The sequence below is a fragment of the Macaca thibetana genome, chromosome 10 (genome assembly GCF_024542745.1).
Source record: "Macaca thibetana thibetana isolate TM-01 chromosome 10, ASM2454274v1, whole genome shotgun sequence".
Lineage (NCBI taxonomy): Eukaryota > Metazoa > Chordata > Mammalia > Primates > Cercopithecidae > Macaca > Macaca thibetana.
The window spans coordinates 36915768-36940343 of NC_065587.1; the positions used below are offsets into that span (position 1 = coordinate 36915768).

Here is a 24576-nt window from a genome sequence, read left to right on the forward strand (position 1 = left end):
CCACTGCCACACAGGGAGGAGCAGCAGGTGAGGAGAGGCCTTCCCTGTTCTCTGATACCCAACAAACATCCAAGTGCTTGACGCCTCGCTCCATGATGCCCACTGCTCAGCTTCTGTGCACAGGCAGTTTCTGAATTTCACCTCAGGCCCTTGAAGTGGTCCGTCTGAGTCCTTTCCAAGAACCCTAAAACTGCCTTCCACTCATGAAAGCACTCATGGACCTGAAAGCATGGTAGCCACCCAGGAACAGACACCTGTGGTTATCTCCCACCTGGGGCTCAGGCAGGCGGTGGTAGGTGTCAGGCTGACTGGTGGATACTGGGGTGTGCTGGCATATTCCCTCTGTTTTTAATATGCTTGGAAATTTTAATTAAGCAAGAAAAAAAAAGAATAATTACTTAGGCTATTCAAATCCGTTTAAAATCATGCAATGGGTAGCTCAAAAGTTCTATTTCCTTCATACCAAGGAAACTAGTTTATGAAACATTAAGTGCCCCAGTCTAGACAGCAGCTGATAGGTTTCAAATTAAACACACACAAGTACAGATTCACAAACTAAAAGGCGCGGCACTGTCAGAGCGGGAGGAGAGCCAACTACAGTTCCATGAGGCGAGCTTTCTTCTGTCCTTCCATTCCAAGATACCAACTTTCAATACAAATGCATTAGTATTTGTTATTAAAATATCCTTAGGAAAAAAGAGAGCTTCCAGATAACAGTTCTGAGAAAAATGTGAAAACTTTTACTGTTACATTAAGAACAGGCAGTAGAAGCAACCTATTCTGCACTTCTCAGAAGATACTGGGGGGCACATATGCCACGCTGGAATAAAGAATACAGAATCAAACATGTACAAAGGTACCACAGCAGGTTATGGTTCATACAGGACTTTAAATGACCAATGTTGACAATACAATTTGCAAAGAATATGAGAAAAGCAATACATATTTCTGAAACAAAAACACACCTGTTATAAAAAATAACACGCATAGTATCAGAATAGAACAGTCAACAGAGCAGCAGTTACTGAAGACAGATGGCAACAGGCAGCTGCACCAACCATGGGTCTGCTGTGTGTCCACACCCGTGAGGCCCTATTGTGAACAACGCAACGTTCTCCATCAGCGGGGAAGCACACAGACCACTTGGCCACCATGCTTTCCGCCCGGTCTGTTCACACTCAGATTTAGCAGTAATAGCCCAGAAGGGAATGCAGCTCCACGCTCCCTAAGACATCGATGTCTTCAACACATGTGTAAGATTCTTTCTGGAGCCCCTAGCTCCTCCACTCTTCCAAACTAACAACATACAGAAATAGAAATAAGAAAGCAAAGACATCACATTGCCTTAGAAAACCTGTCCTCAACTCATCTTCTCTACATGTTTTCAGATCCTATCCTGATGGAATGGAAAGAGCAGCTCCGCCTCCCCGAGGCTTCTGGGGACTCCTCACACACACGACCACCAGTCTTCAGTCACACACCATGGAGACTTTGGTCCCAACCAGTGTCTGCCTTTTCTAGAAACTGGAGACCCTGATTCAAATGGCAAGATTTGTTAGTTCCCATTTGCCTTGCAATAACCCTATGCTTCACAAAGATTCCAGACTAGGGGTTATTCCTCACCCAACTTCATGCATCAGGAACACAGAGTACCAGAATATTCTCACATTTTATTTCAAGGCACTCTCCACCAGAAAGTATGAAAAGAATAAACTACTCTGTAAAATGTGACTACATTTTTATAAACACAACAGTGAGATCCAAAATGAGACAAAGTAGAATTATACTGAATGCTCATTATCCCAAAGTGGCTTAATTTCATTTGCTTGCTGCAAAGACAAAGACTGTAAAAAGGAGCAGAGAGAGAAAGCGTGCAAAGCACTTCCTTGGAAGATCTCCAGTCCACTAACAGATCGCGAGAAAATCAGATGTGTCCCTCACAGAAGGGACGGCAGGCAGTCACTTCGCAGACTTCCCAGGCTCCCCGACGGCTGCTCACGCTGGGTGCTGGCACCGGTGTATCAGCTACCCACTGGCTGAACTGGCAATCAACACGAGCACTTCACGTGACAGCCAGAGTGACAGTCCAGGCATGTGATGACCCCACTCGTGTCCCCCAGTTTGTAGAGAGACTTCCCATTGCTGTGCTTCTCACACCCTCTAGTTTTAAGAATATGTCAAATTGATTATATATTATGCAAGTAAATTATCTTATATACATGAATAGTAAAAGGTAATTAGGAATATGCTGAATCATCTGCTGTTGTTGAAGAAAACATGCAGATGTATCTCTCTCACCTAACAGTTTTCTTCTAGCTTCCGCTATATTTCATCACCTATTAGTTACTCTCTTTCTCTCCAACTTCTCTTCATCCTCAAACCTCAGAGGAAATAATTGCAAAGGTCACGTCTGGGAGAGCGGTAGTTGGAAGGCAGCATTTCTAGGGGGTAGGGAAGCACCACCTCCCCAGTACTGCATCCTCACAAAATCCAAAGGGCAGCCAATGAGTCGGTCTGGAGGCCACCAGGTTTCTGTAACAACTGCAGCAATTTTACCTTTGCATCTCTTACTGGACTACACAAGCCATCTAGGTAAAAGTAAATACTGCCAAAAGCTCCCACCTACTGGAAAGAGAAGTAGAGGGCTTGAAAACACAACTTCGACAGGCTTCAACGGAGAAGGAAGCATCATTCAGAGATGAGAACAATGCTATGGACACCTCGTGATCAACACTCAAGGGATGCAGGAGCTCAGTGAGGATGATTCCTCAGAGGCAGACGACCTGACCGGCTCAGGCACTGGCGAGCTGGCTACCACACCCAGACTGCACTTGTCAAGATGCCTTGCTCCTTGAAAATAAGGCAAGATCCCAGATTCAAGTGCTAGCAGCATTTCGCCCCTCAGATGCACCTGCAGGCTCCACTGGCTCCAAAGGACGCCCTTGGATGGGTCAGCAATTCCATGAACATCCACAAAACCAACACTTAGCACTGCTCAGTGGGATCAACAGTGCCCGTGGTCTGCTGCAACGAATCCAAACACATCTGCGCCCAGAGCTACATGGCCATGTGCCCATCAACTGTCCCGACTCGCAGGCAATGCACACGGCCCTGCACCACTTCCCTCCTGCCCACCATGGAGCAGGGGACAGTTCTGTGAGTGAACAGAAGCAGGACATCCACAGAGCCGGCTGACGATGGAAGATGAGATGCTGCCGAGATGCTGAAGGGCAGATCACTGAGGCTGAACACGCGTTCCTTCTGCCAAGAGTCGCACACACCAGCTGGGGCCCTGCGTCCCCACTGCCCAAGGGCTGCCTCGTTCTAATGAAGGCTGCTCACTCAGCACAGGGCCAAGTGGCCTTTCTAGCTGCAGGTACCAGAAAAAGCCACTGCCACTAACACAGGGGAAGAATGCCCCAAAGACAAAAGGTCATTTGAGATGATTAACACCTTTTAGAGGCCATTTTGGTCATTCTTGAAATCAAAGAGAAACCTTTATTTTCAACAAAACTGCCCAGAAGAGATGGTTCATTGATCCACTATGAACAAGTCTTTCACCATACACAGCACCAAAATATATATTTAAAAAATTAAAAAACACATAGCCCCTCACACGCATCTCCCAAAAGCCACACAACCCAGACCAAAGGGAAAACAGATCAAACTCAATGCCCTCACACACACGCCGTCTTTGAATTAGGATTTACAAATTTATATATTCTTTCCTATGGAAGAAAAAAAAAACACACAAAAAACCACTGGGGTAAGGAAAAACTTGTAGGTGAAGGCCCAATGTCTGCCTAAGCTAACAGAAAGCAGAATCATGATTCGTGCTTTTCCTGTATTTTGAGTGGGATGCAGCCTAACAGCACAGCCCTCCGTGGCCAACCAAATCCTTCAGCAGTCAGAGGCCCCCGGAACGCTGGAAGAGCAAACCGCAGCCTTCCAGATTCTTCAGCGAGTGCCAGAGTGCAGGCTCTGCATCAGACTGCCAAAGAGACGGCAGCTTTCCTTGCAAGTTTTCCACTGCCTACAAAGGCCATTTTTCCCTATAAAAAAGATGCCAGGTCAAAAAAAAGTACAAGGGAGAAAAAGAGTTCTCTACTGCAGTGAGAATCTTGCAGTCGCAGGCTGATCTGAGGCAAGTCCCACGACGCAGGGGTGGTGCTGGGTCCACCACACAAGCGCAGGCGTTACTTGGGTTCCTCGATCACGCCCTTGCTGAGGTCTGTCATTTTGGGATATTTTACTTTCTTCTGGTCCAGCTCGTTCTGAGCCCAAAGTAGTAGTTTCAGTAATTTTGCCAGTTTGGGTGTTGACTCGCGATTTTCATAATCTAGGACAGCTTGGTTAACTTCACTCCACACCTAGAATGTAAATACATCAGATAAAAACCACCACACACGCAGAGCACCAGTAGAGTCTATTAAAAATATGCAGTTTAAACAAAGATTAAGCCCTTAACTGCAAGACGCTCTCGGGACATGAAACACATAGTCCTTGCCTGGAGAAGCTCACAGTCTGGTCGGCAAATGTCACATCCAGCCTCGATGGCAGTTAAGTGCCATGAGCAAGGCTTGAACAAAGTGCTGAGGGGACTGTGGAGAGGCAAGACCAGCGTAGCAGGACATACCAGCACCCTCCTCACAAGCCTCAAGAAAACATCTCAAGTGGACTCTAGGACAGGCCATCCTTCCAAGACAGTGTAGGGAGGACAGAGCCCTAGGAGAGGACCTGGGGGAAGAGGGACCTGGGTCTGGGAAGATGAGGAGCTGTCATGTTCTGCCAGACAAAAACAGCAGTGAGGAGAGAAAAGTTTCAGAAAACAGGATTTTAAATGAAAAATACTTGGGACCTAAACAGGAAGAAGGTTCAGATAAACATGAGAAATCAGCAAAGGGTGTGAATACTCTGCAACGGACACCAAGTCTGTTGCCCCTAGTTTGACAAAAGATTAAAAGCCAGAGACGGGCCAGGCACGGTGGCTCACACCTGTAATCTCAGCACTCTGGGAGGCTGGATCACCTGAGGTCAGGAGTTTGAGAGCAGCCTGGCCAATATGGTGAAACCCCGTCTCTACTAAAAATACAAAAATTAGCTGGGCGTGGTGGCGCACACCTGTAGTTCAGTTACTAGGGAGGTAGAGGCAGGAGAACCGCTTGAACACAGGAGGCGGGGGTTGCAGTGAACCGAGATCTCGTCACTGCACTCCAGCCTGGGCGACAGAGCAAGACTTCATCTCCAAAAAAAAAGTCATGAGGGAACCACTTAGCATCCCAGGCACAGAAGCCACCTCAGTCCACACCACAAAGCCACACACTTGGTGTCTTTGCGAAACCCTCTCGGAGCACCCTGGGAGTGGAAGAAAGCTTCCCTCTGGTGGGCCCCACCTTCTGCCTCTGCATGGTGTGGAGGAGGTCTCCGAAGGGCGACTCCTCGGGACTGTCAAAGGCCAGCAGTGCCAGCGTACGCTCCATCTCTGTGAGGCACTCTCGGCTCTCCTCGCCCTGCTCCGCCAGCTGAGTCTGCGCAAACTCCAGCGCCGCCTCTGTCTCCCGCTGGCGGATCAGCTCGATCAAATGCTGTTGCTGGAGGCAGAGACAGACAAGCTTGACCCACACACACCCAAGACAGGGACTCAGGGCAGGTGGTACCAGGGTCCCCATCAAAAGTACATCACAGAGGGAAGACTTTTCTTGCATCTCTGAGTTATCAAATTCACATTTTTAAAACAAAAAATAGCTTCTGAACTACATAAAAGAGCAAACTCAAACCCCTCCCCCGCACATGCATTAAAATAACATTAAAGCAAATTAGCCTAGTTATTTCTCGATCATTGCAAATAACTTTAACTTATCAAGTATCCACAAACCAGATTGCTCTCTCCTGAAACTTACCTGCAAATGGAAGTAAAGATACCGGTTTGTGTCCAAGAGCTCTGGGTGGAGGCTGTTGATCAAGGCGATGGCCTCCTGAATCTGACCTTTCAGTATCATCTCCCGGATCTTGATTCGTTCATCAAGTGTTTCCAGATCCACACTAGGTTCGATCCCAGATTCCATTCGAAACTTCTCCGCTGCTTCCTTAAAGCCCTCTGAAAAGAAAAACCATCTTCACTGCTAGGAAAGTGAGCAAGGAATTAAGGCAAAGACTTTGTATCTCCAGAAACTCCAACTGCCTCAATTAATCACCTCTAATGTGAACCACACTTTCTCAGGAACCCGGTATTAATATCTTTGTAATTTACAAGTCATGCTCTCAAAATACATACAGAAAATGAGAAGAATATACCTTGTTATCCCATCCAAAAACTCTAACCTGTTAGCAAAGGGGTCAGAATGGCTGCTGACCTAGTGTGTTGGTGTGGGCTCCTTTGAGAGGACAGATAATAGGTCCAGATGCCAGCAGCTGCAGCTCTGGTGCCAGATTAGGCAAGTCACACTGGCCCAGCCTCCACAGCCGGCCCAGCCTCCACAGCCGGCCCAGCCTCCACAGCCGGCCCAGCCTCCACAGCCGGCTCAGCCTCCACAGCCGGCCCAGCCTCCACAGCCGGCTCAGCCTCCACAGCACAGGAGCCCTCCATGGCCAGCTCCACCTGCAGTGGCCTGGTGACTCCCACCTCTTAAGAGTGTCTACAATTTTTTAAAGCTAGCATGTGTGCCCCTTCCCCTGCCCCCGACATAATTATAGGCCTAAATTTCCTCATCACCTTTCAAAAATATTTTTTTTTGAGATGGGGTCCCACTCACTCTCCCAGGCTGGACGGCGGTGACACAGTCTTGGCTCACTGCAACCTCCACCTCCCGGGCTTAAGTGATCCTCCCACCTCAGCCTCCCAAGTAGCTGGGACTACAGGCACAAGCCACCATACCCAGCTAATTAAAAAATTGTTTTTGTAGAGACAAGGTCTTACTATGTTGCCCAGGCTGATCTCCAACTTCTAGGCTCAAGTAATCTTCCTCTGTCTCTCAAAGTGCTGGGATTACAAGCATGAGCCACCATGTTTGGCCTAAAAAATTTTCACAGAGATTAATTTGGGAGTACGAAATGGGGACTAACAGGAGGGAGATTTTTCATGTCATGCCTTTTAAAAACATCTATTTTCTCGCCATATAAAGCACTGCCCTTCCTCCAGCCAACATCAAGAACAGCCTGAGTCTTATTTCCCTCTGCACACTTCTGCCCTTCCCCATTCTCGTCCTGAGTTGGGCATACCTTCTGGAAACAGGCCACCATACTCAAGCAGACTGGCCAGAGGAGATCAACAATTTGGCTTTAAATATACTTACTTCACAACAGTCTCAGTTATCTTGACTAACTATAAAACTGTCAAAGGCTGAGAAATGGGTTTGTGTTAGGGCTCAGAGACCTGGAATAATCTCATCTTCAGAAAAGGTTATTTTTCACATGATAATTTACAAACTTATCAGGTTAGCATTGTGTTTTTATAATGTCTGAACACAAATAACTACGTCATCAAACCTCACGGCTACAGCACTCCTTATGTGTTCAAAAAGGGAGAATCACATTCGCGCAACAACATCCTTGCTGTAAGCCATTACCTGTGACCAGGTAGTTCATGATGAGGCGGTTCATGTCTGCTCTCTGGACGTGCAAGTTATTGAGCTTTTCCATCCACTCATCTTTCGTGATTTCATCGGGTTTTTCTGCATAACTCATTCTGATTTATTTCTACAGGAAAAAAATAACAGCTGAGGGAGGGGTTTAGATGCTCCTCCAGGTGCAAAGGGTAGCGCTGGAGAGCTGTGAGCTAGAGAATCCCACACTGAGCATGCACTGAAAGAGAACGCTGCCATGGGACACCCACCGGACTGAGAACGCCAGTGCTTAGCAAAGAAGAAGTTCACTTGAACTTTTCTACTGCATTATCAGGAGAATGGACTATACTACGAAAACAATCTGGCATTCCTTATGAAGCTGAATATGTGTGCTCCTCACAACCCAGGAATTCTATTTTTAATACATTTATATTCTAGAAAAACTCATCAGGATGCACCAAACACAGACAACGCTGTTCATAGAAGCACTGTTCAAAGCGGCAGAAATGTGGAAGTCACCCACCTGAGCGTTCCTTCAACAGCAGCATGGACCAAGGGACTGTGGCACACAGAACAACTGTGTGTTTAAAACCCTTGGGCAGATGGGTTTTAGAATTCAGAATTCTTCAATGTACAACGATTATTTGGCACAATTTACCATATAACAGCCTCACTGGAGTTTGGGGGAGCTCCCCATCATCAGACATTATTTCTTCAGTGTAATGTGTTAAGTATCCATACTAAGTAGTAGAGGCTATTAAACTTCACCTGGTGAGGTTTTGGCCACCAAACAGGTTAAAAACAAAACCAGAAACTTTGGTTTTAGAGATGTTTAGATTTCAGCATTGCTGAGAAGGGACAGTGGTCATGTATTCACACAAGAGAATTTCATAAAGCAGTTAAAATAAATGAACATCACACAAAGTCACATGGATGACTCTCATAAAACAATCTGAATGAAAAAAGAGAGATGAGGGAGAGGCAAAATGTGGCCTGAGTTTTATTAGGAACAAGAAGACAAAATACATGATATGTGCTTTAGCAACAAATATGTGGCAAACCTATTTTGTTTTTTAAAACAAGGGCATGAAAGCTGACACTCAGGAGGGGGTTATCTGTGGGAAGGGCAAATGACTGAAGCCCGAGGCAGTTGTTGCAGCTATGGGAGAATGAGCAGGTGCCTGAGACAGGCAGGGGCACGCCACAGTCCACTCGGTCTTTCTGTTTTGTCACTGATACATATGTTATACGATGCCACTTTATACAAAGTACTGCTGAGGTGTTTCAATAAATTAAAAAACTTTGGTCTCTTGGCTGAAAATGGGATGAATGCAGGGTGGTGAGAGCTGAGCAGCAGGTCCATTAGGGAGACACCCAAGTGAGAGAGAACATCGTCAGAAGAGATGGGGAGCAAGGTGAGATCAAGATGCTTTGGCCGCAGAGTCAATGGCTGCTGCTGGACAGAAGATTACCGGACAAAAGAAAGGGAAGAATCGAAGATGGTCACAGGTTTCAAGCATGAGAGGCCCTGCAAGATGGGACCACAAATAAGGAGGAAGGACTGGAAGAAGAACAGGTTTGAGGAGCAGGGCAAGTTTGACGTGACTATTAGACATGCGGCTGGAGAAATCAAGCAGGTGCCTGGATTACAGATCCTGAGCTCACTGCTGAAAACATGAATTAGTGAAACGGGGGGGGGGGGGCGGGTGGGAGCACAGGGATATTTAAAACCAAGAATTCAGCAAAGACCATAGAGTGAGTGTAGATAGGGAATGAGAATCGTCATTACTTGGAGGATGCCATCCTTGAAGGTCAAGCAGAGAAAGTGGCACCAGCAGAAGAAAACTTGCTGTGGAGCGGCAGGTAAAGTGGAGGAGAAACCAGGAGTCAGTCGCTGTCACACACGAACACCCATTCTCTCATAATCAATTGCAAAACTCACTGAGACCAAATTTTTATTCACGACAATTAAAGGTAACTTAAGGACCCATTTTCTCTTTCTTTTTTCTTTTTTTGAGACAGGCTGGAGGGCAGTGGCGCGATCATGGCTCACTGCAGCCTCGACCTCCTGGGCTCAAGCGATCCTCCCACCTCAGCCTCCCGAGGAGCTGGGACAACAGGAGCGCACCACCCCGCCTGGCTAATTTTTTTATTTTTAGCAGAGACGGGAGTCTCGCTGTTGCCCCGGCTGGTCTCGAACTCGCGGGCTCAAGCGATCCTCCCACTTCGACCTCTGCCACCGCGCACGGCCCTAGGACCAAGGTTAAGAGGTCCCTAAGGTTAAAAGGCACCTTTTTCTCTCAGCCCATTCGGTGTTGGGCACTCACAGCGCTTCCACTCCGGGCAGTTACATGCGCCCATGAAAAACAACAACTTTGTAGAACTGGCCCGTCCTGTTGTTAGCAGGAAGAGCTCGGTAGTCTCAGACTCCAGCATAACAAGATTCAACAGAAGAAAACCCTACTTTCCATGCCACACTTTACGTCCTCACCCGCTCGGTTTCTGCTTTAAAGCAGCAGATTTTGTTTAAAAGACCTCGTTACAGAAGTCGCTCCTCCACAGAGACAGCTACCGCCGCCCCTCAGGCTGGCAAGGACCGCCCCTGAACACCGGCGCCTGAGGCCGCGCGCCTGGAGGCTGAGCCCTGACTGCCCCCTGGGCACCGGCGCGGGGCGGCCGTCCGGAGCGGGACTCACTGCAAGCCCCAGCTCCGCACCTGCCAGCGCCGGCGCTTCCAAGGCCCCCAAAACGCGGGCGGCGCGCACCCCAGCCGCATCCCGCCTGCCCGCCCGCCTCGGTCCCGGGAGACGCTCGGCCCGGCCGCCCGGGCCCGCCGCCGCCGCCATCTTACCGTGCGGAACCTGCCTCCAACGCTGCGCGGTCTGGGCGGCCGCGATTCCGCAGCCTCTCCTGGGCCGGGGAGGGGTGGCGGCGGCTGGGGCGCCCGAGTAGAAGGAGGCGGAGGCGGGGGCCGCGGCGGAGGCGGAGGCGGGGGCGGGGGCGGGGGCGGGGAGCGGGAGGGCAGGCGCACCGGCGGCCGCCCCTCAGCACCTCTCGCGACAGCACGAGAGCGCGAGAGCGCGAGCCGATGACCAATGAAGCGCCCCCGGGAGGAGGCGGGGCGGACGGCCTCCCGGAAGCGCGGACCTAGTTTCCGTCCTTGCGCAGAACTCCCCTCGCGGAGTCGTCGCGCTACGGGTTGGCGCGAGAGTCAAAAGGCGTCGGCCGCCTCTGGCAAGATGGCTGCTGCGGAGGCGTTGGAGTGCGGAAACCTGGAGCCGGGATGGCGACGTCTACACTGAGTCGGAGGCGAAGGTCCCAGCTCTTTTCCTGTCGTTTGCGTGAGGCTGGACGGAGTGGGGCGGGGGAAAGGCGCCGGGTGTCCGCGGCCGCCCCTGAGACGGGGAAGGAGTCCCCTCCCGACCGGCGGCCTTCCAGGGCTGGTGTCCCTGAGGCCCAGGGAGAGACCGCGGACCCGAGACCGGGCTGGGCGAGAGCTGTGCTCTTTGCTCGTTGAAGCGAGTTCCTCGGCTTTACTCGAGATGTTATTGAGCGCGTCCTCACTCGAGGCCAGGTGGGGAATCAGAAGGGCCCTGCCCTCAGGGCGCCTCCCAAGGGCTGCGCCGAAGGGCGGGTCGCGGCCAGGGCGCGCGGGACAAAGGAGACCCCCACATGCTTGCGGGGCGGAGTCCCGGCGGCGGCGCGGGGCAGGGCCGGGGGTACTCGGTCACTGGAGACCGCCGGGCAGGAGCGCGGGTTGAGGCCGCACTTGGGTATTTGCGCGTTTGCTTGCTTATTGCCTGTCCGCTCGGGAGGACTGCAAACTCCGTCATCGCAGGGTCCCATGTTTCTGTTGCTGGGAAGTAACTTAAAGTATGTAATAGAGCCGAAGGAAGAAATAGAGTCTTTGAGGGGCAGCCCCTGATTTCATCTGCGAGGAATTCACGGGACGGCTTCTTTCTAAAGTAGCAGTCGGGGGTGAGGTGGTTTCGTGTGTTTGCTTACAAGTGAGCTGAATAACTTGTAAGCTATGTCCGTCTGTCTACTCAGCGACAGTAAGTCCAGTTCGGCAAATAGTTTGGAGGAAGACTGGTTTTGGACATTTTCCGTTAATCGAAGGAGCTAAATCTACAGGTCTAAAGTCTTGACAACATTATGCTTCATACACAGAGGCAGTACAAGCCAGTAATTACATCATTTGCAACTACCTAACCCTCTGGTCAACAGTTCTTGGTATTTATGTATTTGTTTATTTTAGACGGAGTCTCACTCTGTCGCCGGGCTGGAGCGCAGTGGCGTCATCTCGGCTTACTGCAACTTCCACCTCCCGGGTTCAAGCGATTCGCCTGTCTCAGCCTCTCGAGTAGTTGGGACTACAGGCGCGCGCCACCACGCCCAGCTAATTTTTGTATTTTTAGTAGAGATGGGGTTTCACCTTGTTCGTCAGGCTGGTCTCGATCTCTTGACCTCGTGATCCGCCCGCCTTAGCCTCCCAAAGTGCTAGGAATTACAGGCGCGAGCCCCGGCGCCCGGCCTATTTTTATTTTATTTTATTTATTTTTTGAGAAGGAGTCTCACTTTGTTGCCCAGGCTGGAGTGCACTGTCACGATATCGGCTCACTGCAACCTCCGCCTCCTGGGTTCAAGTGATTCTCCTGCCTCAGCCTCCCGAGTAGCTGGAACTACAGGCACCCGCCACCACGCCCGGCTGATTATTTTGTGTTTTTAGAACAGGCGGGGTTTCACCATGTTGGCCAGGCTGGTCTCGAACTCCTGACCTCAAATGATCACCCACCTTGGCCTCCCAGGGTGCTGGGATTAAACCACTGCGCCCGGCCTATTTTTATTTTTTAAGTTTTTTAGAGACGGGGTCTTGCCTTCTTGCCTAGGCTGGTCTCGATCTCGAGCCATCCTCCCACCTCGGCCTCCGAAGTGCTGGGTTTACAGGCGTTAGCCACCACGCCCAGCCTGAACGTCAACGAAAAAGTGTGCAAGGGGATGCGTGAGCAGAAAGCTTGAGTGCTAGCGCCTTCAGGGGACATTCCTTAACATTCCAGGTCAAAGAGGCTTTCTCAGTGCTTGCCTGTGGGTCACAGGTTAATACCTCTCCTCCCAGCAGCCAGCCAGTTACCAAGTCCTACTTGAGCCCCCTCCTTAATCCTCTCTAGAAACTGGCTCCTTTGTGTTGTTTCCCAGCCTCTTCCACCATAAATGGAAACCATCATCTTTGCTTTTTGGACTGCCAGGGCGTCTCCATAACTCCTGTTGAGTTCCAGAAGTCCTGTCACTACCTCTCACATAGCAGACGGGATGATCTCTCCAAAAGCCATCACTCATTGACTCTAGCCTCCTAACATCCCTTGGGGACTCCCAAATTGCCTACGTAAAGTTAGCACAGCTGTAAGTCTGCACTCCTGATCTTACTCTCTGCTCCAGCCATCCCAGCCGACTGGAGGTTTTCTCATGTCAGCAAGCTTTGTTATCGCTGTGCTCTCAGTCTGGGCCCTGCGTGTAAAACACTTCCCTAGGCTAACTCCTGCTCACCTCCTCAGTAGAGACGAGGCTTTCTTGGGGAAGTCTTCCTTAAACAAAGCTGGATTGAGTGCCTTTCCTTTATACTTGCACACAATCCTAAATTACCTGTTGGTGGCTCTTAGCACACGGTCCGTGTGGTTACCACCTGATGGGATGTCATGATTCACCGTAAAATGGTAAGCTTCATGCGAGTTGATTATGGCTGAAGTCTAGTTCGTAATAGGAGCTCCATAAATATTTATTTGTTGAGTGATGAAGGAATAAATGAGAGAATGATTATGAGGATCTTAACTAGAAGCAATACTAGCAAAAATGGAAAGAGATCTTCAGTCAGGGGGGAAATGAGCAGTCCTTGGTGGGACTGCTAATTTGTGGGAGCTAAGAAGGAAGACCAGAGTGATGCAGGTGAGTAGCACAGCTGATGAGGTGGTGGCACCAACTGAGAATGATCATGAGGAAGAAGGAGGTGCAACAACGAGGGAAAGGTGGTGCGTTCAGCGTGGGCCTCATTGAATTGGAGGTGCCTGTAGGACACATCTAAAGCTCAAGGGGAAGAGCAGGGTGAGAGCTGAGAGTTGATGGGTACAGTATTCAGAGGAAGTCTGTGGAGACAAGGAGTGGATCAAGTCCGGAATGCAGAGCTGCAGGCTGTATTTGCTGAGGAAGAAGTTGCCTATGAACGGTAGCAAGAAGATGACCAGGGGGGTCTGACAAGACCCAGGGGCTTCAAAGGTGCTCCTTGAAGCCACAGGGTGTTGAGTTTCAAGAAGCTATGTTAGCAGTTTCCAGCAGGGAAGTCCAGGGTGAAGCTGCCATAACTCGCCTTTTGATAGTTTTTGGTGAGAGAGCAAGAAGTTGAGTGATGTGATGGGAATGGGAAACATTGGAGTGTGTTGAACAGGGGTGAGGTGAAGACAGCGTAGTATATTGAAGGCGTTCAGAAGCCATTTGGGCCACACACATATGTACTGAGAAGTGAGCAGTGAGCTAGATGCCACCAAATGCTGCAGCAGCAGGTGAGACTGAGGAGCAGGGAGGGGGGTCAAGGATCATTTCTCAGCTTCTGGCCTATGAATGTATAGGGTGGTGGGACCATCCTCTGGATAGGGAACGCCAGAGAAGAGTCTGGATGTATGTAGTAGGGAGGTCAGAAGTCCTAAGCTCATTTTGCTTGTGTTAGATAGGTTTTGAAGTGCATTTGAGGCATTCACGTGGAGATGCCAGGGGAGCAGGTGAATGATGGTGCCTGGATCCAGGCAGAGATAAAGGCACCTACAGCCAGGTGTGCATGAAGTCTCCGTGGAGAAGGTATGGGTGGAGGGAGAGGAGGAGAGCCTGGGCCAGAGCTCTGAAGACACCAGCATGGAGGGTCACCAAGGGTGCAGGAGAGCAGGAAAGAGGTAGGTGGGTCCTGGGACAGCTCGAGAGGGTGCAGGGCTACACCGGTTGACATCTGGGACAGTGACAAGGATTTCAGCCTGCTGAAATCACAGTCACAACTGCCTGAGCTTTCCTGTGACAGAGGTGGGCCTGTGGACTAGAGAAACCACAGGCTTGGCCCTTACCGTCAGCTGAGGGGCAACCACGTGTTCAGAGCTTCCAGTGTCTTGCAAGCTGAGGTGGTGGCTTTGAACTTGAGTTCTTTCATATTGAAAGAGATGAACAGAAAGAGGAGTGCTAAAGGTATATTAGTTGTAAAAGAACATTAATGAGTTTTTAAAAAGGGGAAAGCAGTTTGCCTAGGCTGGAGTGCAGTGGTGTGATAACAGCTCACTGCAACCTACACTTACACCTCCCAGCTAATCCTCCCATGTTAGCCTCTTGAGTAGCTGGGACTACAAGCGGAAGCCACCACACCCAGCTAATTTCATTTATTTTTTGTAGAGGAGAGTTCTCACTATGTTGCCCAGGCTGTTCTCAAACTTCTGGGCGCAAGCAATCCTCCTGCCTCGGCCTCCCAGTGTGCTGGGATTACAGGTGTAATTACGTAGAGTGTTTCCTGTACTCAAATCATAGAATGTTTAAAAAACCAGGATATCAGCCGTGTTTCAAAACCACATTATTCCCATGGATGTTTTGTTTTACTCTGAAAACCCAAAAGCATAAAATCAAACCCCTACATACTGGAGACTTCAGGCTTTCAAAGAGATTGGGCAAATCAAACCACCTTATTTTTCAGGATAGTTGATAAACCCATCCATTGTTGATGCTCAGAATGATTGGCACAAGTAGGAAGGAAACACGCAGACCTCAATTTTCATAGACTTCACTTTTCACAGTATTTTAAACAATTATTCTTTTTTTTTTTTTTTTTTTTTGAGACGGAGTCTCGCTCTGTCGCCCAGGCTGGAGTGCAGTGGCCGGATCTCAGCTCACTGCAAGCTCCGCCTCCCGGGTTTACTCCATTCTCCTGCCTCAGCCTCCCAAGTAGCTGGGACTACAGGCGCCCGCCACCTCGCCCGGCTAGTTTTTTATGTATTTTTAGTAGAGACGGGGTTTCACCGTGTTCGCCAGGATGGTCTCGATCTCCTGACCTTGTGATCCGCCTGTCTCGGCCTCCCAAAGTGCTGGGATTACAGGCTTGAGCCACCGCGCCCGGCCTAAACAATTATTCTTAGACATGTTGGAAAGGGGTAAGGAAGAATTTTCCTGTAGTCTGCTGCACATATTATTATTATTATTATTTTTTTTTTTTTTTGAGACAGAATTTCGCTCTTGTTGCCCAGGCTGGAGTGCAGTGGCGCGATCTTGGCTCACCACAACCTCCGCCTCCCGGTTTAAGCGATTCTCCTGCCTCAGCCTCCTGAGTAGCTGGGATTACAGACATGTGCCACCACGCCCGGCTAATTTTGTATTTTTAGTAGAGATAGGGTTTCTTCATGGTGGTCAGGCTGGTCTCGAACTCCAGACCTCAGGTGATCCGCCTGCCTCGGCCTCCCAAAGTGCTGGGATGAGAGGCATGAGCCACCACCCCTGCCCTGCTGCACATATTCTGACACCATGTGTTTGGTGAACCCAGACCCTGTAGAGCATCTTTAACTGGCGATTGTTTGATACAGGTGCCCTTCCCCCTCCCTCTATTTGCCTGATTTTATTTCCCTTTCTAGATTATACCACTCAGTCAGAAAGCACTGAATATTTTGTAAGTTTGTTTGGGTGAGAGCAAGAATAATCTTTTCTTGATTTTTTTTTTTTTTTTTTTAAATCTTTAACTGCTGCTGAGGTTGAGACATAAGCTATCTAGCATACTGTTACCTGAAACACACGTGGCGGGAGGGAAGGTGATACAGTCCTGCCATTGCAGACCAGTGGGAAAGGCCAAAGAGTGTTTTGAGTAGCAATGTACATGGTCAAAGCATCATGTATGTACGATTTCATTTGAGTTTGATTATGCACTTTGAACCTGGCTGGTTAGGATTTGATAGACAGTTATTGGTTTGGGATTTTTTTTTATGAAAATTAACTATATATATAAATATACACACCTCCATGTGGATAGTTCTTTCTGTGTCTTAAGTTCTTTGTATGCATGCAGCTATTGTGATCACACGTCTGATGGGCAGGTAGAAGTAGACATAGAGTTCCTGTGTTTCCCAGGCTGGCCTTCAACTCCTGGGCTCCAGTTATCCTCCCTCCTGGGCCTCCCAAAGTGTTGAGATTACAGGCGTGGGCCACCGTGCCTGGCTCTACATTTACTCTTTAAATACTTTCCTATTGGAATGAAAGAGGCAGGGTGGCTCACACCTATAATCCCAGCACTTTGGGGAGGCTGAGACAAGAGGATTCCTCGAGGCCAGGAGTCTGAGACTAGCCAGGTCAACAAAGCAAGACCTCCCTGCTGTTTCTTAAAAGAAGGGAAAAAATCTCAAGTGCCCATTGGGGTATCTTTTGGAAACTGCTGATAGCTCAGCCTTTGTTGCTATTGTTGGTATTTTCTCCAAACACACTCCCAGTTTTACCATTTTGTTTTTGTGAACTAAGCAAGAACAGGAATTAATTTATACAGTTAATCCTATCTGGACAAATTCTGGAAGGTTACTGAAGTCTCTTTCACTTCTTAAAGTGTTTTCATTTAAGAAAAAAGTCTGTAATTGTAGTCTGCACAATTGTAGCCCTATCCCTCCCCGTGAGGTCCCATACTCTGGAGGCATTGAGGTTAGGCAGAAGGCACAGGAATGGGGCCAGGGCCCATTGCGTCTGGAACTGATGGCTACCTCTGACCTCATGGACATCCCTGCACCTTCTTCCTAGTGCTCACCAGCAGGTGCAGGTATTCAGCCATCCATGGGTTCGTTTCCCCTTTCTCCGTGGTCTATATTCCGTGGTGTGAATAGCCTGTAAGGGCAAGTACCCTATTTGGGTACAACCACTTTACTCTTACTCTGTCAGAATCTGTGAAAGCGTTTTTTCGTCTTTCTTGTTTGCTGTGTTCCTTTAAAGACGGTTGAGATAAAACCACTCAAAAATAAATAGTTTTTTGCCTTATACTTACTAAAATATTAATTTATTCCAAAGTTGTCTTTATTTACTTTTCACTGACCTCATAGGGAAAACTTAGACAACTAAGAGAAACATGAAACATTCTCAGAGGAAGGAGTAATGAGCATGGTTCTGCATTAATGTGTTCTCTCCTTAGCAGAGGATATAGAACTACTGCAGCTCAGGCCAGGCGTTGTGGCTCATGCCTGTAATCCCAGCACTTTGGGAGGCAGAGGCGGGTGGATCCCTGGAGTCCGAGACCAGCCTGGGCAACATAGTGAAACCCCATCTCTACAAAAAATACAAAAATTAGCCAGGTGCGGTCACAGGCGTGCTGCGCCTGTAGTCCCAGCTACTCAGGAGGCTGAGGCAGAAGGGTTGCTTGAGCCTGGGAGGCGGAGGTTGCAGACAGCCAATATCACACTACTGCACTCCAGCCTGGCGACAGAGTGAGACCTTGTCTCAAGGAAAGCAACACCATAAACTGCAGCTCATTCTTTCTAAAGATATCTGGAAAATGACAAAAGAGAGAGTAACACATCCAGATTCAGTTCCCTACCATGAGAAGTTCCTTTTGCCTTGTTTGTGGATATTGTTGTAAGTTCATTGCAGCTGCCTTGAGTAACGTACAGAGGCTAATGTGATCAAAGAAAGATTCATCCCTTGTTTTTCTAGTTAAAAGTCATAGCACAGGTTTCTAGTAACATTCAAATGATAAGACACTGTCCGTAATGCTAATTACAAAAATGCAGTATGTATAGTAATTTGGTACAGCATTTAAGGGGGATGATGCCCTCCTCCCATCTCATTTCCCTCCCTTTTTCGTATTTCACATTTATTCTTTTGCCTAAAAGACAGAAAATTGGTATGATTCTCATATGCTGCATAGAACATGTAGCTCCATCACATCCCACGGCTTTCTAGAGGTCTTCGGGGTTGGAACACGAAGTGTAACTTCTGTTTCTGTTTTTCCTTGAATTCTTTTGTTTCCTGGCCCTTTTCCATCCTGTCAGTTCCCCTTAACTTACCACCCACTGTCCTCCATACTCCCCCTCTGTGTTGGTTGTCTCAAAACAGCATTCAGCGGAATTCACTGAGTGGGTGAATTCTAGTGAAGTTGCCTTTTCTGGCAGTGCTGTTGCTCAGTGATGCACAAACGTGGCATTTGCCCTTTGGTAGACAAAGATCTGGGTTTTTTTGTTTTGTTTTGTTTGGTTTGGTTTTTTTTGTTTTGTTTTGAGACAGAGTCTCCCAGGCTGGAGTGCAGTGAGTTCAAGAAATTCTCCTGCCTTATCCTCCTGAGTAGCTGGGATTACAGGCGCCGCCACCACACGCGGCTAATTTTTCTATTTTTAGTAGAGATGGGGTTTCACCATGTTGGTCAGGCTGGTCTTGAACTCCTGACCTCAGGAGCTCAGGTGATCCGCCCGCCTCGGCCTCACAAAGTGCAGAGATTACAGGCGTAAGCCACTGCGCCCGGCAAATCTGGCTAATATTCTTTAAAGGAGCCAAAGGCAGTGCTTTACTGTTTGCTTTGAGGGGAAGTAGTGGCCGATCTGATTGTGACACCTTTTAGCATTGGTGACTTGATTTATCTAAAGTTAACTGTTAAAGTTAGCTGGCCTTATACAATGTAAAAGTAATGAAAATTCAGTTTCTCCAAAACAACACCACCACCACACACACAGCACACAGTGGCTGAAGTTGTTAGCAATAAGAAAACAGTAGGCATATATATATATGCATATATATACACACACACATATGCATATATATACACACACACACATATATATTCCCCGCCACCGGGAATCCACGTTCTCCTCCTGGGTAAAGGAGAGGGTTGTATTTTGTGATTCCTTTTTCCTGCCCCAAGTGGCTAGCGATACAGCCCCAGCGCGCCGGGCACTGAGTCCCTGGAGCACGGCGTGGGGCGCCTGGCGCAGACACGACTCAGGCCCAGGTCGGTCTCCGGCCAGAAAGAACTATGTTCCGGCCGCGCGGGTCGCGGGCCCAGGATGCATCACTGCAGGCCTCCATCCTGCCTCGGCGGAAGTCTGCAAGAATCCTGCGGGCGTCCTCCAGAGCGAGCAGAGGAGGAGCTCAGCGCCGAGGCCCAAGCGCGCCGCGCCGTCGCCCCTCCCCGTGCCCCTCCGCCGCTGCTCCCCTCGCAAAGGGGAGACCTGGACGCTGCCCGGTGGCCTCGGCGGGGGCCCTGTGCTTAGCGGCTCTGAATCCCAAGTGAGAAGAATGAAACGTCCTGACGCTGTCCGGCTTCCGGTTCTTGGAGAGGGCGGGAACTCTCCGCCGAGAGAACTGTGCGCAGCCAGGAAGCGCTGGCGCTCCTTCGCTTTCACGGCACTAAGCGAAATCCGACTTTAAACCAAGTAAAGCCGGCTGCCTGCTGGAGTATTTTTGTCATAGTATTTTTATTTTGGGATCAGGGTATTCTGCTGCGGACCCCGAGTCCCAATGGAGGAGGCTTATAACCGCGGAAAGCAATTTTTTTTTTTTTTTAAAGAATTGCTGAGTTTTCCGGATTGTACTTTCAAAAACTTTCCTTAAACTTTGCGTGGCGTGTGTGTTGCAGAAACTGGTGTCTACACGTTACAAAAGTGTACTGTCTACACCTATTTGTGATGCACCCATCGTGTTTTTTTTTCCATGGACCACCTATTAAACTTCCTGCTGGAGCGCTCTTGGCCCCCTTCCTGCTTTCGGGGCCACATCCTGTTGTAAATCGGTGCTACTTGTGGGGTTTTGTTTGTGGATTGGGAATATTTAAGGAACAATTTATCGAAACAACTGAAGACTTTGTTTCCTCCTTTGGGTTTTAATTTTTACATAAATTCGGTTAGGAAAAAGCATTCTTTTGCTAGTGGAGTTCAAATTCAAATACCCAGACTGTAGATTCTCCAAATGCCTTTCTCACCAGGGAGGGCAGCTCCCAGGTGTAGTGACGGCAGGTAAGCTGGGAGAGGCTGACTTCATCACCTTGTAGGTGGGGAAGGCCAGAGTGGATAGTCTGGCCAGGCCTCCACAGCTGAGCCAGCTTCTGGGTGGCGGGGGAGATGAGAACGAGAGGCAGGTTCCAGTATCCTCTGGACTTGCAGGAAGGCAGGCATTCTGCGTATCGCTGAGCACTGCGGTGAGCGTTCCGTTTACTCATGTATTCCTGCCTTTTTCTTTCTCTTGGTTCTCTTGTCCCTGAGCCGCCTTGTCCACTCTTTCTATTCCCTTAGTGCCTTTCCATCTATCTCTCCCGAGTGCCCAACCTGAAACTGCACCCAAGAGTTAAAATCTCTTAAAATCTCACCGTCTTGCAGAAAGAAATTGAGGCTGGTTTAAAGACCCTCAGCAAAAGAGAGTGGGCTGAGGTTCCCCCATACCAGTAGGATTCAGAGAGAGCCTCTTGTAGGGAGGCCTCATGTGGTCTTCACCTGGACCTCAGCATGTGAGCCCTCCTTTAACAGAGAGCTCTCCCAAGACCACAGTGCTTGTTAAAGGTGGTCTCAACCCCGTCTAAGCTTCCCACTACCCCGTGTCTGAGGGCAAAAACCCCTCTTTGCAACCTGAAGACACACTCAAGATGGAAGACTGTCAAGGCCATCCCTGCCAGATTCCATTAATGTGGTCCTAATGGGCCACACCAGCAGAAACAAGCTGCGTTGTATTCCTTTGAAGAAAACTAAGTCCGCCTCAGAAACTGGCAGACCCTGTAATCTTCAGAGGTAGTATTTTAAAAAGCACACCTGCCTCAAAGCCCCCTGGTTCATCCACGGAAGCATCGCAGAAGCCTCTCTGTATTAGGGGCAGCTTTACGGCACTCTGGGCCCCTTTTGCTCTTGACCAGGGCCGACGCCAAAGGCTAGATGGTGCATGCTTCCAGGTAGCCTATCACTAGTGGTTCACAGAAGCGAAAGCAATGGGGCCACCTCCCCCTACAAGTCCCTGCCCTCGGAGCAAGTGGCCAGTGCCCATGGTGCCTCAAGGCAGCAGCTGCCCCTCCTGCCCCCTCCCAGTCTCTTTCCTGCAGTATCTGGGGACAGACAGGTGATGGGGTGTCACACTAGTTACTATTGAGCGAATTGAAGAAAATCCACATGGAAGGTTAACATCTACCATACCTCACTTTCCCCTCTCCTGATTGTAAATGTCTAATCGTTCCCTCCAACCCCTGTGGGCAAACATATCCATGCATTCTTTCTGAGTTCTAGCTACTGGTCAGTAGTTCTGAGTGTAGGATTGACATGGTGGGACACCGCCAAGGTCCCTGGGGCCTAGAGGTCCAGCGTGCCCGCCTCCTTTCCTCGCTGTGCTCCTTCGGCTCCCCGCACCCCACGCTCTTGGTTTCTGGCGCCGAGCTTGGGGTGGGGAGGCAGCTGGGTAGGGTCTTCAAGTTGGAGAGAAACCCCGCCCACGCCTGGACCCCGCCGCTCCCTGCCACTCCCAGGGGCTTGCGGTTTGAGAAATACAATCTGAAAGAGAAAACTTGGGCCTTTTCTTCCATTATCCTCTGTCCCCGCCCCCCACACCTCTTAAAATTTAGCCCAGGAGCTTCCTATCCCCACCGACTTGAAGGGTTTATCGGTCTTAAGAGCGAAATCCTGGCGGAGTGCAGTCCCTCAGAGCTAGCATCCACGTTCCGCCTTTGCCCTGCCCGAGCTGTTCCGAGGGATCCCCGCAAGGGCAGCGCTCCAGCTTTCACCCTTGGGGTCGGGGAAGTAAGGCATCCACAAAGGATGCAACCACGTCATCGTCAGTGCAGACCCAAAGGACGCACCCGAAGTGCAGGTAGGGAAGGCGGGCGCATGCGCGCAGTACGGGGTTAGGCTTCCCAGCCTGGGGCGCCGCTCTAGCCCCGCAGCGTCTCGGTGGCCGGCCTCGTCCTCCGCCTGCCGCGCGGGGGCGCCGCTCTAGCCCCGCGCCGTCTCGGTGGCCGGCCGCCCACTCCGCGGCGTTCGGGGAAATGGCTGCGAGACCCTACAGGCCTGCGGCCTGCGGTAAGTGGCGTCCCGGGCGCCGGGTAGAGGAGCCGGCTGCCTCTTGGGCCGCCCTTGGGAGCGGGACGGGGCCGGCATCGGAGCCCGGCCGGTGAGAGCCGCGGATCCCTCACAGGCCGCTCCCGCCGAGAAGATGGCGGCCGCGGAAGGGGGCGAGCGGGCGGGCGGGGCCGGTGAGACCAGCCCCGGGCAGGGGGCGCGGGCCTCAGACGCCGGCCCTGGTGGGCTGCGTGAGGTTGAGGCGACTGGCGAGCTCTCTGTGGTCGCGGCAGGAACGGTTTCGAGGGTGGAAGTCGGGGAGGCTGCTCGCGGGGAGGAGCGCAAGACTGGCCTGGGCGAGTGCGGCCCTGGGCTCGGGGGGCTGCGCAGCTGATTTCCCTAAGCATCCCCGGGAGCCTTGGCGCTTCCTCCCGGGCCTTGGGTGCGGCCACCCCGTGGCCGGCTTAGCTTCTGGCGTGCCTTCGGGGGATTCCGGCACTGCGGGGCGGCTGGCGCTGCGGGAAGCGCGAAGAGCGGGGTTTCGCTTCCTAAAGAATGTGTCCTTACCTCCCCGCGCTGGTTTTCAGTTTTTTTGTGAAATCGTTTGTTGCGTTGGTGTGTACTGGCCGTATCTGTGACACATTTTGCCTTCCAGTGACCCTGGAAGCCGAAAAGGCCAGTTCCTGCGCGCTCGGCGGGTGGGGTGCCCGTACTGCCTCCGCTGCGGCGTCCGGGGCTCCTCCTCGCGGTTCTGAGACAGTGGAGGTCAGGGCCGGCTTTTCTGCTGTGAATAAAGCACCTTAATATTTAAGTTTAGAGTTTGGGCCATAGGTAGTAGTAGCTTACAGAGTTACCAGTTATTGAAAATACTCTTTAACTTGTGCCTGGGCCATCGATATCCATGTCATCTGCCTGCTGATGGAATGAGATTTGAGCTTAGTGTACTCAGGGACTTAGAGAAGGGAAAGGCAGATGGGAACGCCTTTTCGGTATATTCACATAGCCTAGCTATACCTCGTTTTGCATGGTTTCCCTAGGGCCACGTATGACTTGGTTGAAATACAGTTCTCAGCAGTGAAAAGGTCCTTAGCAGTGCGTTTTAAGGAGTAAATACAGTCGTTTTATTAATGGACATTCATTGCATACTGTGTTAGCACGAGGGATACAGCAGTGACCAAGGTGGCCCCTGTCCCAGTCCTCCTGGAGACAAGTTCAGTGGGGAACTTGAGAGATTATTCCACCTCCTTCCTTTAAATCAGGTGTTGCCAACCCATTTACCCTGGACCCTAGGGCTCGTTAGTGGCCCTTTGGGTTGCTGTTTGTGTCTGTATGTGTGTCTGTGACTATTCCACTATTTTTCTATTTTAAATACAGTATAGACATCTCAGAAGTGTCACCCAGGAAGACAGACACAGCCCTGTTGTGAAACTCCCTGCCTGATGCACACTTGGTTTCCTACTTGCTGTGTACATGGGGAGGAGGTGTCTGTTCTTGTAGACTTGTTTCAACAAGTTTCATGAGTACGATACTGCTTATCTTGTTTTGGAAAAGCGTATATCTTGAATTTTCTTCAGGCTTTCCACCAGAGGCTGACCCTTATTAGTAAGTGGCTGAATTCAGACTATGTCAAGCAGAGCAAATTGTGCTGTGATGAGAAGACAGGGCACAAATAAGATAATTTGTGATTGACTGCCCAGCTGTACCCATGGTTACCAGACAGCCCAGCCCATGTTGCATGTGTATGTGTGAGCATCACAATGGCTTGTCTAGGACGTGTGTATCATCAGTTGGGCCTTGAAGGGTGGTGGAGTTTCTTCATGTGAGGAGGGAATGATTGGAATGGGCATTGGCTCCCGTTTTGTTTCGCGGTGAAGTTGGCAGGTTCTACTGTTGATACTGTGAGTTTTTCTACAGCCTTAGGGTCATAATTTCTTAAGGTCAGTTCTGTGGAGCCCAGTGGGGTGCTTCTTTTTGGTGTTTATTTTTAAGCTGTGCCACGTCTTCATTGTTTGGAATCT

General features: G+C 50.0%; 2 protein-coding genes across 5 annotated transcripts in view; one reads left to right on the forward strand and one right to left on the reverse strand.

Annotated features, from left to right (window-relative positions):
- Positions 1-717: 717 nt before the first annotated feature.
- Positions 718-10647, reverse strand: GID8 (GID complex subunit 8 homolog). The gene is made up of 5 exons (XM_050746510.1): positions 10414-10647; positions 7566-7695; positions 5901-6097; positions 5394-5591; positions 718-4370 (listed from the first exon to the last, which is right to left on the reverse strand). The coding sequence occupies exons 2-5, from the start codon at positions 7681-7683 to the stop codon at positions 4197-4199; spliced, it is 687 nt and encodes a 228-aa protein (XP_050602467.1). The 5' UTR covers positions 7684-7695; positions 10414-10647; the 3' UTR covers positions 718-4196.
- Positions 10648-10718: 71 nt separating this feature from the next.
- DIDO1 (death inducer-obliterator 1) overlaps positions 10719-24576 on the forward strand; it is a 62582-nt gene continuing 48724 nt past the window's right edge. For 2 of the 4 annotated variants that reach the window (XM_050746508.1, XM_050746504.1), the window contains exon 1: positions 19734-22579. The gene's annotated coding sequence lies outside the window, so the exon portion shown is untranslated. Of the gene's footprint in view, positions 10878-19733; positions 22580-22947; positions 24457-24576 lie in introns of those variants that run through there. The other 2 variants (XM_050746506.1, XM_050746509.1) reach the window with 2 other exon arrangements.